Raw genomic sequence first — 17,878 nt, forward strand, 5'->3', positions numbered from 1 at the left:
AGGCCATGCCAACTGCTGTTAGATTCTGTAAACACATCATCTCCATCAGTACTTAACAACCCTCCCATGAGGTAAGTGCTTTCCACTGTCATGCTCACTTTTGAGATGAAAAAACAGAGAATCTATGGAGTTGCCCAAGTCTTGCAAGTAATGGCAGAGCTTTGATCTGAGTCCAGACAGCCTGATTCCAGAACCGATAGCCGCATCACCTGTCACAGTATCTCAAGACTAATGTCCACGGCATCCCTTTAGAAAGAAACTGTTGTTACCCTCCTTTTCCAGATAAGAAAATTAAGGTGCATATCGTGTAAGAAACCTGTCTGAGGCTGGTTAGTGGTGGACCAGGGATCCCACTGCCAGTCTCTTCGATTTAGATCTCATGTTTTAACAAAACAATGCATGCAGAGGCAAAAGGTCTCCAAGCGTGAATATCTGTGTATATGTTATAGAAAACAGCTAATTTCCAAAAGCCATAGGACAGAACAAATGGTCCCTTATCAATTTAACTGAACATATTCTAAATTTTCTTTATTTAATTAAGACCTTCTTAACTGAATAGAGATAATTGGTCATAAAAGTGCCTTTTTGCCCGACATCTTAGCGAGGCTGCTGCAGTGGTAGCTGCTCTCCGAGCTTCGTGATGCGGCCCAAGGAACGACAAGAAGAAGGATGCCGGGAAGTCAGGCAAGGAGGACAAAGACCCAGTAAATAAATCTGGGGGCAAAGCCAAGAAGAAGAAGTGGTCCAAAGGCAAAGTTTGGGGCAAGCTCAGTAACCTGGTCTTGTTTGACAAAGCCACCTATGACAAGCTCTGTAAAGAAGTTCCCAACTATAAGCTGATCACCTCAGCTGCTGTCTCTGAGACCAAAGATTCCCGGTTCCCTGGCCAGGGCAGCCCTCCAGGAGCTGCTGAGTGAAGGGCTTGTCAAGCCGGTTTCAAAACCCAGAGTTCAAGTAACTTACACCAGCGACACCAAGGGTGGAGACGCTCCAGCAGCCGGTGAAGATGCATGAGCAGGTCCAACCAACTGTACATTTTGAACAAGAAAATTTTATTGGCTCAAAAAAAAATTGGTCATGAAAGTATTTTGGTCACCGATTCCTTGATATAAACGTAAGGATTGTGAGGGATGGAGCTCTATACCCACCCGCACACGCAACCAGGCTAAAGTCTTAACTGAAAGCGACCCTCTGGTGGGAGAAGTCTAACAAGTCTTTTTGACACGAGTTGATGTAGGTTCCAGAGTGAGACGCTGAGGCTTGGATCCCGATTCCCTTAATAGCTGTCATTTAATGCTGTAGTTTATATTGTTAATCTTAAAATGGGGATCTAACTGACTCCACTTTGCAGCACACTGGGAGGACTAAAGGGAGGCATACCTACTCGTGGCTATGTAGACAGACTTCAGAACATGCCATGTTTCCCTTTATGATAGAGACAAATGGATACATAAGTTTCAATCTAGGAAAAGTATTTAAAAGCTTTTGTCCCACTGGCCAAAGATCTTACTGATGGAAAGTCTACAAGTTTCCAAATGTGCATGGCCTCTATTTTCTTCTCGTCTGTGGCTAAGCTCCCTACCAAAAAGCCCACTCCCATGGGAAATCTCTGAACTTACATGAATAACACGCTATCTTTTTATTAGGATAACATGTCAAACCTTAAAGAACAGTTGTAAAGGGTGTAACAGTGCAAATTTCTGAAAGAATCACACGAAGGATGACCAGGTTGCAGAAATACTGGTGGTGGCCACAGACTAAAGGAGCACTGGTTCTTTTGTCCTCGGCTTCTATTCTTCTTGCAGTAGATTGCATTTCTGCCACCTTGTGGCCAAGTACTGCAATACAGAATTCGAAAGCAGAATCAAGCAGTTAGATGGATAGTAAAAATACTATTTTCTAATTGCTTTAAAAGTCTATCAAATACATATTAATTACAGATATTTCATTACGTTTCTGCTCTCAAGGTTTTTAAGAGAAAATTAAATAGAAATCCCTGACAGCCCTTGAACTTGCCACTAGTATGACTTGATTAGTATTTGTTTCCTGAGAAAAAAATGAGGTGGCTATTAAGAGTGAGCAGGATTCAGGGATTCCTGACGGTTCAGTTCCAATCCTAAATGATTTAGCAGTGTAGATTTTAAAATAATGCTTTGGATATGTATATAAATCTCACTATATCCCCAAGAAAGCCAAAATGGAAGGACTTGATTACCACCTCAGTCTGAACAAACTCAAACCTTGAGTTGTCCTAATGAAAGATTCCAGGGGAAGCAATTGAATGACGCCGGAGGCATCTGTATATCACAGGGTGCTAACAAGCTTTCCTCTAATCCCTGTGCAGCATTCTTCCTCACATAGCCCAGCTTCTGATGATTTACCCATCATCCAGTGAACAGATGTGGTGAGATGATTCAACCCTGATGCACACCTTCCTTGATTTTAAACCATAAAGTATCCCACTGTTCTATTTTGACAGCTGCCTTTTGGTCCATGTAGAGGTTATGCCTGAGCACAATGTCATGTTCTGGAATTCCCATTCTTAAGCCATCCAGTTTATTATAACCTACCCAGTTAAATGCCTTAGCTTAGGGAATAACACACAAGTTAACCCAAATTATTGTTTGATTGTAGGAAGACTTCAGGATCCCCTTCTTAATAGTTTAAATCTTTGGCTTAAATTTTAAGGATTATCTCCAGACAATTGTTTCATGGACTCATCAAGTCTCAATAGCTTTGAATTCCTTGAGAACCTCCCATTTTTCTTACAGTGATCTTTTTCACTCTGTTCTAGGAAAAGATGTTTAATGAACTGCTCACACATGATGCACCTAATCTTCTGCAAGATTTGGACAAATATTTAGGAGAAAAAGAATGGCTTGTTGGTAACTTTGTGAGTATGTTCTGCATTTTAAAGAATATAAGCAAATCTGACATTTTACTAAATGGGTAATTATTTGTTGAGAAAATATTACTCACAGGTTAGAAAGCAGAGATAAAAGTAAAATCTATTGGGAAAAACTTTATTTTATAAGGCTGTAACTAAAATTATTATCAAAGTGAAGTAAATGAACCTGTGTCAAGCTGGTGCAGAGTACATAAAAACATGCTAAGGAACTATTTCAAAAAAATTGAATATATATCTCAAGGCAGATTATCTCCTCTGGCTAAAAGCAATACACAAAATTCAGAAATGTCTGTGACTATATTATATCTCTACTGATGGATAAAGCAAAAATAATTATATTGATTTCTTGGTCATTGAGAACCAAAACTTTTGAGACAAAGGATAGAAATGTAAGATCAGTGAGATTAACTAAAAACCCTATTCTTGAATACAGATTACAGATGAACAGTAGAGATTCACGATGTCTTTTATCTTGTTGTGTGTTGTTGAGTGAATTCTGATAAACAGCAAACCTGTGTACATCAAAACAACACAGTGCCTGCTCCTGGGCCCTCTTCAAATTGTTGCTATGTTTGATCCTGTTGTCGCTGAGAGACGTCATCTTTTTCACTCTCTTCTTTGCTGTACACAATGTCTTTCTTCGGGGACTGGTCCCTCCTGATACTTGACCAAAGGGAGTTGTGAGATGAAGTCTTGCTATCCTCCTTCCTACAGAGCATTCGGATGGTAGTTTGTTTGGGTTCATCTTACTGGGGGCCCTTACAGCTCTTACAACAATCCATACATCATTCATATCAAGCATATTTGTCCATATGTTGCCATGATTATTTTCTAAACCTTTACTTTCTGTTGGAGCCCTTGAGACCATACATATGTGTTCTTCTGGCAGCCGTTGGTCTGTGGATTGTCCTTCCCGAACACCGTAATTCCCATGCACCAGCACTTCTGCAGACTCCCTTGTCCACTGACAGGCTTTCATGTGGCCAAGATTTAAAAGCCCATGGCTTGAGTCAGGCACACCTAACTCCTCAAAGCGATATATTTGCTTTGCAATACATTAGAGGTTTTGTTTTTTTGCAGCAAGTTTGTCCGATGCTGTTTCCAGGGATATTGATTATAGATTCAATAAAAAGGAAATTCTGTACTTCAATATTGTTTCCCTTTATCATGTTCTTTATTGGCCCAGTTGTGAGATTTTTTTCTTCTTCTTTACATTGAGGTGGAATCCTTACTAAAGGCTAGTCTTTGATTTTCATCAGTAAGTACTTCAAGTCCTTTTGACTTTCTGCAAGCACGGTTGTGTTGTCTGCCTATCACAGGTTGAGTCTTGTTCACAAGTCTTCCCTCAATCTGGCTGCTGCCTTCTTCATATATTCGTTTCTCTTATTTGCTCACCCAACAGGTTGATTAGTATGGTGAAAGGACACAACTCTAAAGCATACCTGCAAACCAACCATGCAGGAGTCCCCTGTTCTGTTCAAATGATAGCCTCTTGATCTGTTTATAGGCTCCTTGTGAATATAACTAAGGGTTCTGAATTTTCCTATCTTTAAAATGCAATACATATTTTTTTATGATGCCAACTGCCTTTGTAGTTATAATATCATTCTGGCATTCTCTTTTAGTCTTCTGACAATCAGCAATGATTTCCAAATTTCACATTCATTTCTGCATCAGGCTTATCTAATTATGTATTGCTACAACTTTTTAAAATTACCACCAGCAAAAAATTGCTATTAATGATATACTTTGATAATAACTACATTCTGTTGAGTTACCTTTCTTTGGATTGGGCATTAATATGATCTCTCCCTCTTGATTGGCTGGAAGTTGTTTTCCAAATTTACTGGCAGTGTGGGCTTCCAGAATTACATCGATTTGTAAGGTGAAGAAAGGCCATAATTTTGGGTGACTCGCCAGTCTCTCTCCTACCAGTAAACTTAATCTTGTCTAATCTCTTCAGTTTTATTCCACATCAGTCTTTCACTCTGCCTAGAACTTTCTAATGCAATCCCTTTCAGAGCAGGTGGTGGTGATGGCTGGGTACCATCCGGTTCTTCTGGTCTCAGGGTCATGGACACACAATGTCTCCACGGCCCAGTAGTCCATTGGGTAATTGCTTCCATGTATGTTTAGTTTTCATGACTCCTGTTTCCCTTCTCTCACTCACTGTCATTGGGTCAAGGCTGACTTACAGTGACCCCACTATGGGCTTCCATGACGGTTACTGCTTACAAGTGTAGAAAGCCGTCTTTCTTCTGCGGAGCTGCTGGTGTTTTGAATTGCTGACCAGGCAGATTGCAGTCCAACATGTAACCATTACACCACCAGCGTGCTCTTCCAGTTACACCTTTACAAGTTACTAAGACCCCCGGCTTTACTCACCAAAGTAGGATGTAGAGCACTGTCTTTGTTGGACTATGTGATACTTTAAAATGTTATTTTAATACAAGTATAAGTAATTTGTCTCTATCCTGAATCAATGGCCAACCCAGTCTTCCTGAAATTCCCTGCCATCCAGTTTTTGTTCTCCTTAGACACCAAATGAAAGCAGAGCTATCAATGCTCCTTGAAGAATGGATTTCATCACTGCCCCTTGTCATCTTCTTAGTGGACAGATGTGTCTCCCTTGGATTGTATTCTCCTTTCTGAAATAAAAGCAACATGAGAAGAGCTAGTATAACCTCTTAGTCTTCAATGAATGCCCAATACCTAAACCTGTAAATGGTACATAGTAGGTGCTCTAGAACTATTTGGTGAATTCTGAATCCTGTAACTAATAGATTCTTTTGGCTGCCATTTAGTAAGAAAATTCATAAAACAAAAGCAATGTTTATTAAAATACATATTCATCCAAAACCAAATAACACCATACAGATTAGTTGCTAGTCACAAACGGAAAACAAAATGACTCTATATTAGGATGGACCCATACTATCATCCCTAATCCACTGGTCAATCTTGGCATCTTGCCAATAATGGCCCGTCAGTTATATGATTACTAATGTGATGTAGTATAATGTAACCTGAAATGCTTCACTTGAAACTGTCAACCCATCAGAGAGAAATCCCTCTGTTCTCTATAAAGTAGGAAAGTGAACATGAAGTTACCACACAAACTCTGAAGGTAGGACATTTTGCAGAAGTATTGTGGGACTGAAGAAATAAAGGACATAGCCAAATAAAATACATGGTCTGGGACAGAATTTTCCTTGTAAAGTAAATGTTTGAATCAATTAGAAAAGGAAGGTTTGGGTATTAGATAAGATGGAAATGTATTGCCACACAAGGAGCAATTGGAAGAGGTCACAAAAAGAGAATATATGTAGAGTAATACCAGGGCTTCGGTTTGTGGGAAAATGGAATTGAAAAAAAAATGCAATTTTCCCACGAACTTCTTGAAGCCCATATATATGAAGCACATATATAGACAGATATGTATACACACAGGAAAATATCTTATACACTGATATATAAGTAGTAATCTCACTAGGTTATGAGTATCATGCTCTATGAATTTTTCCAATTTCTTGGTAATACACATTCGGCTTTTGTAATAAGACTATTTTGAATTAAACTTTCAGATAAAAACATTATGCTTAATTCTGGAATGCTGATACAGCATTATACCATATATTCAAACGAAATGACAGTGTTTTGTTTCCTTTAAATTAGGTAACCTGGGCAGATTTCTACTGGGATATTTGCAGTACTACGCTTCTGGTCTTTAAACCCGACTTGCTGGACACTCATCCCAGGCTAGTAACTTTACAAAAGAAAGTCCAAGCCATTCCAGCTATCGCTGACTGGATACGACGGAGGCCCCCAACCAAACTCTAGGTGATGCACGCTGCGTCCAAATGCCCGTGTTCTTCACAGGATCTTTTCTAGCAGTTATGATGGCTCCATTAGCTTCCTATATAACCCAAACCAAAAACTCACCTCCTCCCCCACTGTTCCCAAGACATTTTTTTTCAACTTTGCCCTCTCTGCTTTTAAGAAACCAAAACCAAAAGGCATTTTGCTTAAAGCATTTTCCCTCCAAATTGCATCACATCGGCTTGATCTGCAGCAGCCTGGTTCAGATCTCAGTGAGGCCAGTAATATTAGCTGCAATTGCATAAAGCTCTTCAGTGCACAAACCACTACACGATTATCTGACCACATCACGACCAGTGACTAGTTACAGCCCCCATCAGTGGTCACCGCCTAACTGTTCCTCTCGCACAGGCAGGAAAGCAGATAGCTGCCTCAGTTTCCCACCAACAAACCCACTTTTCTGCAAAAATGGAGAAGTGGAAAGAGGGAAGGCCCAACACAGAAGAATATGCCACAAACGAAAAGTGATCGTGCTGGGGTGAAATGGAAATTGCACACAGGTGGAGTTCAGAAGACACCGCCTCATTTGCACGCAGAGGGACACGGGGGAAATGAACTTATGGGCATAAAGGAGGGAAACGGTTGTGACCAAAACGAAGAAACCCCAGAGGATTAACACTTGCAAAAACATCACATTAAAGGACTAAAGATAATTCATGACACTGAAAGAGCAAAGGACAAATTGCTGGAAGCGATCCAAATTTAGTGTATAAAAATTCACTAAAGCATACAAGGAAGACAGGCAAAGGGCACGATTGTTAACAAGATTTTAAAAACAAAACATAATCAACAATTAACTTGTGGATGTTCCTGTATTTTAAATTACAGTGTACTATATGAGTAATCAGAGACTCTAGGACTGGGTAGACCTGCGCCCATGGGTTCCTGAGACATAACTCTGGATAGGAGCGAAAGCCTGGGCTTTCTCCCTTGGAGCAGCTAGTAGCATTGAAAGCCGACCTTGTGCTTCAGCAGCCCAACCGGTAACCACTGTGTCTCCCGAGTTGTAATCAACTCCACAGCCGTATTAGAAAGCCCTTGTGGCACTGTGGAATGAGCATTGGGCTGCTAACTGCAAGGTTTGTGGTTCAAACTCACTGATTACTCTGCAGTAAAGATGAGACTAACTTCTCCCTTAAGGTTTATAGTCCTGGAACCACTGGGTCAAAATCGACTAGATTACAGGAGGTTTGGCTTTTTACTTATTAGCTTTGCTTATTATCACTTCGGCATTTACAACCAATAATGATAAAGTTCCTAATGCTTTGGCAAAAAACAAATACAGCTTTAAAAGGTTACGGGATGATCATGAACTGTCCCATGGTTAAGAGTACAGCTATTTGTAGGCTCCCATATTACCGTAGAAAGTGAGAGCTCTGGATAGGCGGTTTAAATAGAAACCTTCCAAATAACTATATATTCACACCCTTCCTTCTCTATTTTAGAACACGATTTTATAGTTTTTGGTTAAAAAAGAACATAATCTTTCAACTCCATTTCTACAAAATATTTTTGAAGGCCCCTCATATAATCATGATCAGAGCATCTCATTTTAACAAGTATTGATTATGGATTATCAAAGGTCACTATGTCATTGTGGAAAGGCTCATCAGTGAACTACATGGCCTTCTTGAAAAGCAGTGAAGAGAAAATAAAATAACAAATGAAGGCGGTGGGTGTGGTGGGAGAGGAACATAAAGGGAAAAAAGGCAAAACCCACACCCAAAGCCCAGCTGGGTACAATCTTAAGGTGCTTCTTTGCCCCAGTGTTTCCTAAAATGTTATTTTATAAGTTACTAAGAGGTATACATAAAAACCAGTGTTTCCAAAATGCCTTTCTTGGTTGGATTTACTCTCCTTTCCAGAAGTGGTTGTTAATAAATATAGAGTTATAAGTGGATTCCACGACAAAGCATTTTATTGTCACTCAAGGGGGTATGATGATAAGACAATGATCTTCAACTGCTGAAAAAATTCAATGGTTATACTGGATTGTTTTTCTCCCATATGATACATGACCATTTCCCACTATAAATAATTATACTGGCAAACTATAATGAGAATACTGGATGTTACAAATACAAGGCTTACCCAAAATTAGAAAAATGAGGCCATTTACACATATAGTAATTACAGTGTAAACGTTAACAGTTCAGTAAGGAAATATTTCAACGACAGCATCAACATAACTTCTTTAATATTTTTGCACTGAAATAAAACCATGATCCATCCTATTTTGTATCTAAATTGAATGTCTCTCTTGCTTAGACACAAATACACAGAACAAGAACTGAAGCAGCCATTAAATTATATATCACATTATAGTCAGGGAAAAAAACCCCGCATATATTCTTGAGTTAAAATCTAATTCTTTAACTTTTATAGACTGGTTAAATGCCTTTAGGTCACACAAATAGAAACCAAATCTACTGCTATCTCTCCCCATTATGCAGTAACTCTAACTGCTAGAATCGACAGATCACTTAGGGTACGTACCTACTGGCATAAAGCTCCAAGTCAGGGTTAACAGAAAACATGTAAGATGTCCTTTACTCCTCTGTGGATTGCACAAAAGGGTTGCTTCAGTTGGTCCAAATATTCCTCTGAAAATGAGGGCTTTATATGCCCATTTCGTTGACATCTGCTCAATGAACAAACTAATGCAATACAGCCTAAGTAATAAATCAGTATTTTTTTTTGAGAAAGACAATTCTGAGCATATAATATGATCTTCATTTGTGCTCAATTACTTTTTAAAAATGTGATGGGAGAGAGGGCTAGCAATTATTAAGAGTGGGGGGAGGGAAAAAACAAAGCAAAAACTTATGATCACAAAATTTTTATTAAGCCCAAGACATAATTAGAGCACTATAGGTAGAATCCAACTACATATCATTAGAGATAAAAATATGGACTTTTACAACAACAAAGTAAAATAGCCTATCATTGAAGATACATTCAAACAGAAAAGCGAAGAGAAACCCATTATGAAATTTAAAAAGTACTATTCCCAACACGTTGACTGAGTGATCTGGGTGCTGTGATACAGGAGGAGGTAGAGTAACATCTGCAGAGTCCTTCCAGCCCTATTGCACTAAAACACAGTCCATACACACCCACTTCTCACTACCAACAAGACCAGGTTCCAAAGACTAGCTGACTAGGAGAAAACTAGTTTATTGTGAAAACGGGAGATGACTACATCATTAAATAACTGCCAAATCACATCATTACATAAAACGGCCAGCTCACTGGGAATCATGGCCTGGCTAAATTGACACTTTACTGTATCTATCACACACAGTAATGTTACTCTTACCTAGCACCTCGGCATTTGTTACTGCCACATATGTCGTTAATGCACAAAATAGTCCAACTTCTTACTATTGCTTGAAGCACAAGATGTCAGAGGAGACCCTCAAACAGCGAGGAACTGGCGTGTTCACTCATCTTTAAGACTGAGTAAGCCTGTTGAATGTGTGAGCTCTCAGAATCTAAAATATCTCAAGAATCACTTTAAGACTTTCTTTTGCTTTCTAATGCCAGAGGGCTATATTAACTAGCATCTTAGCAACAAAGAATGCCTTGAAAGGTATGATCTCCAATAATTAACAAATCTTTGATTTATAAATAGTTTATTTATAATGATATTTACATAATAAAAACAAAACATGAAACTCACAAGTTATACAAAGAAGCTGATATAATAAAAACAGCAATAAGACTGACGGGCAAAAATGTAAAGAAAGACTTAATAAGGAGTTAAGTATCAGACAACTTTACTTCTAAATTTCACTGTGTCACCCACACTGAATTGGAATTGAACAATGGCTCTCTCTTTAAGAGGTTCTATGCTGGAAATTGGTGAATTTTATTTCGATAAGGGTTTAAAGTTAATGACCTATTTCCATGCAGTACCTAATGCTGCTTCAATATGGAGCCTCATTCAGTCTGCTTTGAAACGAAATAGCTTTAGTTTATCTGCTCTGCCAAGCTAGAAAGTGTCACCAACATCTTGCTGGTGCATGGCGATGTGGCAGGGATAAACTGTTATTTAGAGAGACCTGGCACAGAAGTGACTGGGCAATAGCTTTAAGAGAAGCAAAAGCCAGGGAAGGGAAATTAATGAAAACATGCACCAGGATAGAATAGGCAGACTAATGCACATAAGTGCAGTTGGAAAAGGAAGAGAAGGAATTAATCCAGGGAGCAAGAGAGGGGGCTCTTTAGTTACTACTCACTGGAAAACAACTTAGTGCCTAGCCAAGCAAATTTGTTGTCAGAGAAGTACTTGAGAGGACCTGGGGTGTTGGTATTTGGACTGCCACCTTTAAATTCAGGGTGAGTTCTTGTTGACAGTGGTGAACATCTGCTTCAAATAGCAATCAAACTTAAAACTACAGAATCTACATCGCCGCAATATTTAAACTAACAATCAAAAAGAACCTCAAGGGAGACGAGCAAAATCAAGATGTAAGCATTGTCAAATAAGGCACATGTAAAAATCTACACACATTATCCAGTGAAAGACAATATATATATATTTGGAGGTAGAAATAATTACAAAAATACTGACATTTCTAAAGCATTAGCATATTTGTTACAAACAATCACCAACTAATCCCCATTCAGAAAACTGCTTTGTAAAATGATTATTCAACATCTTAAGGACTATATATTCCTGGCTTTTGGAAATTTCATGTGTGAGCATCTGAAGAATTCAGTTAGTGGCAAAAAAGTTGTCCATACTATGAGAAATGCAATATGGAAATTATAAAAAGTTATATATGTTCATAAACCCCATGGTCATCAGAATGAAAATGTCCTTGAGTGCACCAAGTTGATATTTCCTTATCGAGGAGGAATTCACAATTTTACAGGCCCATTGAAGTTTTTAATAATGTGGCTATATCTGCTGGCATACTTCCTTCATCACCTGCAGGAAAAAAAGCAGCATTACAAGTTAAATAAAGAGATCTTATTTTGTGAAATCTATTTTCTCCATCCAGAGTCCTCTATCTCTGGTGAGTTCCCATTTCTCTTCCCAGGTCTGAGATGCTTCGGTCTCACTTGCTCTTAAAAACCTTTGCCAATGCCTACAGACATTAGGGTTACTGCCTCAGTGGTCTTATTAATACTGCCAACTTTTACAATCTATCATCGACTTGATGGCAATAAGTTTAGAGTCTGGAGTTGGGGGCACAATAATTAGTGCTATGGTGTTAACCAAAAGTTTGGCAGGTTCAAGCCTATTTAGCAGCTCTGTGGGAGAAAAGGCATGGTGATCTGCTTCCACAATGATGAACGCCTAGAACCCATGGGGCAGGTCCAGTCTGTTACATGGGTTTGCTCTCAGTTGAAAGCAACTCCACAATATCTAGCAAGAACAACCAGTATTTTGAAGCTAATTGCCTGGTACCCTACATGAAATAAACTGTTATTTTAACAGACACTTTAAGGGGAAATAGAGTAAATTAGTTAATCTTAACATGTTTATATGCCTAACCATTTACATGTATTATGATTAAAAATGATTGATTGAACACACATGAACACTGCTGCTCTTGTATAAGGAAGGTAAATGCAAGGGGGTAAAAAAGAAAGAAGGGTTGCATATGAGACAGCTGAAAAAATACTAAGAGAAAAACAATAGATAAATAGTTCTCAACAAATTTGGAAGATAAAATGCAGATTTAAGAATGAAGATGAATAGAAAAAGAAAACTTAATTACATACAGATGGTTAAAACAAAACAATTAGTACTCCAAACCCTCCCTGCTCTGGAATTCATAGAGATCCCAATGGTTCTGAAAGGTGGAGAATAGGTAGAGTTAAAAACAGGCTGAAGGCAGCCCTTCTGGCCAGCCATTCATCCAGAATTTGCATCAGAGAAACCCCAGTCTTGGAACTAGCAGAGTGAAGATATAATGAAAACAGGAGCCGTAACTGTCACCTCCAGCCCCTCAGCCCCACCCCACCCTCACCCCCACTCAGTTCTGCGAATTGGGTCAGACAGCTTGTACCTCCTCTCACCCCACTCCAACATGAGTTTAGAAATTTTCTCTCTGGGGAGATAAATGAGCCTATGAGAAAAGATTTACAGTTTAAACGTCTAGATGCTGGACAGACAAGACAGCTAAGTACCTAATTAAAGAATGATTATGTTTCTATGTAGAAACTGTGTTAGGACGAAAGCGCAGTTCACAGACTGAGATGTTTGCCAGCACTCCCAAAAGGGAATTTTACGTAGGTATTTCATTGCTCACTTCCATTTTAAAAGCTTTCCTAACAAAATAATCAGGTAAAAATGTTGGCTAAGTGAAATCCGGTTATGTGTTGTTGCGGGTTAACCTTAAATTGGCAAATGCCCACATCTACACAAAAATCGTGTTAATTACTGTTAATTAATTGCTTCTTTTTCAGTCAAATTTTCCTCCCCAAGCTCACACTCAATGCGCTGCCATCAAGGTGATGCTGGCTCACAGCGTCCCTCGGGGGACTGCCTATTCTTCGTCTTCATTCTTAAATCTGTGGGTTTCCAAGACTAACTCTCAGCTAAGTACCAAGACACAGAGAAGACAATACTGTATATGTTTCTCAAATAAAAATAAACCTTTATGGATATTTACAACATTAGAAAAATCACATTGCTTCCAATTAAACATTAAAAAACAACAAAACAAGATGTAGAACAGTGCACGCTTACTCATATAAAAAGGGAAAGAAAATCTATGCTGATTTACTTTAATATGCATAACTGGTCATACATGCTACAAAAATTATACCAATTACTTAATGGGGAAACTAGATTACAGAATATAAAGTTTGCCTTTGCTATATATCTTTTTAGTGCTAAGTGAATTTTCAAAGGTATAGACAAATAAAAATTGTTAATTTATAAAACCATTAAAATTATTTTCAAAAGGGTAGATGGAGTGGGAATGAAAGTTTTGTTTATAGGGCCCAACTATTTCAATCTGAAGATTTTAAATTATTAACTGTTAACCAAATGTATTTTATAAAACTCTAAGAGCCCTGGTTGCATAGTGGTTAGATGTTGGTCTGTGAGCTGCAAGGTCAGCAACTCAAAACCACAAGCAGCTCCTTAGGAGAAAGACAGGGCTACTCTACTGGGTCCTATAGGATCACAGTGAGTCGGAATCAACTCGATTACAGTGAGCTTGGTTTTAGAATATAATACATATTTTTTAATCAAAATGAAATTAGTGTAAATGCTGGTACAGATAGGAACTGGAAATATAGGGAATTCAGGGCAGATGAGCCCTACAGGACCAGTGGTGTGAGTGGCGAAACAGGGAGGGTAGAGGGAGAGTGGGTTGGAAAGAGGGAACCGATTACAAGGAACCATATGTGCCCTCCTCTCTGGGGGTCGGACAACAGAAAAGTGGGTGAAGGGAGACGTCAAACAAGGCAAGATATGACAAAATAACAACTTATAAATTATCAAGGGCTCATGGGGGAGGGGGGAGTGTGGAGGGAGGGGAAAAATGAGGACCTAATGCCGGGGGCTTAAGTGGAGAGGAAATGTTTTGAGAATGATGAGGACAATGAGTGTACAAATAAATGTGCTTTACACAATTGATATATGTATGGATTGTGATAAGAGTTATATGAGCCCCTAATAAAATGATTTTTTTTAAATTAAGCACTTAAAAAATTAAATTAAAATAAAAATTAAATTTAAAAAATTAAGCATTTTTTTAAATGACAGCACTGTTACTAAGTTAATATTATGTCATAAATATTTTAAATGGGTTTTATAAAAATTATTTATGTGGTTACTATAAATCATAAAATATGGATCCAAACTTAAATTTTGCTTCTAGGATGTTTTGGTATCTGAAACAAGGTAGTAAAAGACAATGGAGAATTTTAAATCAAAATGTTTATAACAATCCTGGCAAATGAACCTTTACCATGTTACTAAACTCACTAGAATCAAGCCAGTTCAAACAGTCCAGGGTAAAGCTGCCCCGGTGGGTAGCACATTTGAAAGGAGCACGCTTATCTTATCACATGTAAGCTAGGATAAGTAATAAACCGTCATTATTACCCATTTACCACAACTCATTTGTCTTTTCATGTGGTGCTCCTTAGGTTTTGAAAATTCTGCTTATGAACAGCTTACCTTCATCTACTGTGGTCATATCTTGTTCTAGCTTTAATTTTTGTTGGTTAATTTTCAACATCGATTCTTCAATCGTTCCTTGGCTTATTAATTTTATAACTAGTACTTCCCTAAAAGAGAGAAAAAAAGGTTTAACAATTGCTTAAAATAAAGGTATCTGGATGCATGTAAATAATATGATTTACATATGAAGAGTTCAATAGAATGATTTGAGAATTGCACAAATACAAGCGGGCTTCAAAAATTTCATGGAAAAATTTACTGCCTTTTAATTCCATTTTTCCATGAAATCTTTGAAGCCCTATCGTTTGTCCTAAAAAAAAATCAAATTCTCCTCTTCATCAATTTCCTGAGCACTATACTTGTGAATGCCTCTTTTTATGAATCCAAGATAAGAAAGATTTGTGCTTCAGTTTTACTAGTAGAACTACTAGTAGAATTTTCATCTGGAGCAACAGAGGAAAAAGGAGGTAGGAACAGAATGAAATGGAAGGTATGACTGACTCCCTGAACTCCTTTGCCAGGAGACTGAAAAACTGGTGTGTTCAGATCAAATATTTTGTAGAAGAATCCTGCTGCAAAGGGCGAGAACACAGAAATAAGTTTCCAATGCTCAAGGAATCCAGCATTTCTGGAATCGGAGGCTGAGCCCCACAGAAACGACTGCCCTGACAAAGTCTCTTAAACCTAAACCCTTAACCAAAAATCCAATCCAAACCCCCATGAACGTCTTCTTTAAAACCAAAATTGTTACTTCAAAGTCAAGAATGCTTGCCTTCAGCACATGCCCTTTTAAGAACTAGGGGACTAAGATAAGTCATTGTGGCATCGTGAATTGTAGGTTAAGATGCTAAACACAAAGTCAGATGTTTGAAACCACTAGCAGCCGCTCTGCAGAAAGATGAGGCTTTCTGCTCCTGTAAGGATTTATAGTCTTGGAAACCCTGAGGTTTACTCTGTCCTGTAGGGTCACGATGAGCTGGAGTCAAATCGATGACAATGAGTTTGGATGTTCAGAGTCATAGGGGATCAAACTGAGAGTGGTAATTTGAAATATTAGCTAGGAAACATAGGGAGGGGATAGTGGGCTTATGTTAATGGAGGAGGAACAGTTTGGAAAAGAGTAAGAATGGTTACACATTTGAATGCAATCAACGTCACCAATAAATTGTTGAATTCGTCAATGTTTTGCTGTGTCATACTTTCAACAACAAAGTAAAATACATTTTAAAATACAACAGAATGGGTGCGTATGCAAATGTGGTGAAGAAAGTGGATGGTGCCCTAGCATTTGGGGTCCCAGCCATCTAGCAGGGAAGCAAATAAGCCCACATGGAAGAAGCATACCAACTTGTGTGATCATAAGGTGTCGACGGGCTCAGGTATCAAAAAAAATCCAAAACAAACAATTATATCTTGGATATCTCCCTGCAGAAGGATTGCAAGGAATGGACAATTCAACTAGGTGCAGTTTAGCACTAATGAAAAACACATTATTCCTCTAGTTCCTGAATGCTTCCTACCCCTCCTTCCCCATGACTCAGTTCTACCTTACAAATGTGGCTAGATGGAGTACACACATTGGGATAGATAAGAGCTATCACATGGAATTCAGGACAGACACAAACCTCAGTGGGAGAAGTGACATCATGAGGGTAGGGAGATGGAGGGGTGTGTGTGCAGAACCCAACACAAGGTTGAACATATATCCCACCTCCCAGGGTAATGATTAACAGAAACGTGGGTGGAGGGAGACAACGGGCAGTGTAAAACACGAAATAACAACAATTATAAGTGATCAAGGATTCATGAGGGTCGGAGGTGGAGAACAAGGGGAAAAAAGAAGAACTGATACTAAGGGCTCAAATAGAAAGAAAATGTTTTGGAAATATTGATGGCGACATATGTACAAGTGTGTTTAATATAACGGAATGATGGATTGTCATAAGATTTCTAAGAGCCCACCAATAAAGGAATTAAAAAAACAAAACAAATAAATACAATAGAGAGAGTAAGAACATTAGCAAGTCTGCCTGGTCCTTAAAAGCAAGTCTTTCTGGTTACTCGTCTTTTCCAAATGGGTAGACCATTGATAACACTTCAGTATTTGGAGTGTGCTTTAGAACCACTGGCCAGAAGCGATGGGAAGTTATCTTAATTACTAAAAAATGAACAGGTGACAGAGTGGAGCTCATGTTCTACACTGCTAGTGTATAACATCACTGGCCAGGCTTTGCTGAAAGCATAAAATCAAAGACTGGTTATCAACAGACCCCATGGCATTTGAATAAAAATAAATGTCAACTCAAGATACTTACTTAGTCTGGCCTACTCTATGGCATCTATCTTCCGCTTGCTTGTCATTGTAAGGATTACAATCGATATCATGAAGTATAACAACATTTGCTGAAGTCAGATTTATTCCTAGTCCACCAGCTTTTGTTGATAGTAGAAATACAAAGATATCCATATCGGTGTTAAACTCATCAATTAGATGAATCCTGCAAGAGTAATAGATATTAAATCTCAGTTAAAAGTGTATATCAGAGCTACCTAAACATTTTTCAGAAAATGAAAAATTTTAATTATAGCAACATGTTCTTAATTAAAAAAATTTTTTTTTTTAAATTTTGGCTGTAAATAGCATATTAAATTTCATTCAATCAATCTGGAAGCCAAAATTTGATGAAGAATTTGCTGTTAGGATAATCATGATAGTGCTAAGCTTTATCCAGTGCTGATGCAGCAGAATAAAATTATAGCCACTGCTGTAAGCAACTGTCCCATAACCTGAATAACACGGGCTTGCACTGCTTAGGCCCACTTAATTCTGGATTACCTCCCCCTGTTGATGGTGTGGTGAGCTTGTCTCCAGTTAAAACACCATGTGATAGAGCCAAACTGCTTGGGTGGAGATTATTAGCAGTACATGGTGCTTCACA

General features: G+C 38.4%; 2 protein-coding genes and 1 pseudogene across 4 annotated transcripts in view; 2 read left to right on the top strand and 1 right to left on the bottom strand.

Moving 5' to 3' along the window:
• Positions 1 to 8,635, top strand: part of HPGDS (hematopoietic prostaglandin D synthase) — a 14,584-nt gene extending 5,949 nt beyond the window's left edge. Inside the window, exons 4-5 of the mRNA XM_004703268.2 lie at positions 2,795 to 2,893; positions 6,584 to 8,635. Of these exons, the coding sequence (XP_004703325.1) occupies positions 2,795 to 2,893; positions 6,584 to 6,748 (264 nt within the window). The 3' untranslated portion in view covers positions 6,749 to 8,635. The remainder of the gene's footprint in view (positions 1 to 2,794; positions 2,894 to 6,583) is intronic.
• LOC123520999 lies at positions 67 to 1,014 on the top strand (annotated as a pseudogene).
• A 968-nt stretch (positions 8,636 to 9,603) lies between the features above and the next one.
• SMARCAD1 (SWI/SNF-related, matrix-associated actin-dependent regulator of chromatin, subfamily a, containing DEAD/H box 1) overlaps positions 9,604 to 17,878 on the bottom strand; it is a 95,916-nt gene continuing 87,641 nt past the window's right edge. For 2 of the 3 annotated variants that reach the window (XM_045284206.1, XM_045284205.1), the window contains exons 22-24: positions 17,255 to 17,437; positions 14,937 to 15,046; positions 9,606 to 11,723 (exon numbers count right to left, since the gene is read on the bottom strand). In XM_045284206.1, coding sequence (XP_045140141.1) covers positions 11,662 to 11,723; positions 14,937 to 15,046; positions 17,255 to 17,437 — 355 coding nt within the window. In that variant the 3' untranslated portion in view covers positions 9,606 to 11,661. Of the gene's footprint in view, positions 11,724 to 14,936; positions 15,047 to 17,254; positions 17,438 to 17,878 lie in introns of all 3 variants that reach the window. The other variant, XM_004703265.4, reaches the window with a different exon arrangement.

This window comes from Echinops telfairi, unplaced genomic scaffold, assembly GCF_000313985.2.
Source record: "Echinops telfairi isolate 266 unplaced genomic scaffold, ASM31398v2 ScPeMD7_7468;HRSCAF=8506_0, whole genome shotgun sequence".
Lineage (NCBI taxonomy): Eukaryota > Metazoa > Chordata > Mammalia > Afrosoricida > Tenrecidae > Echinops > Echinops telfairi.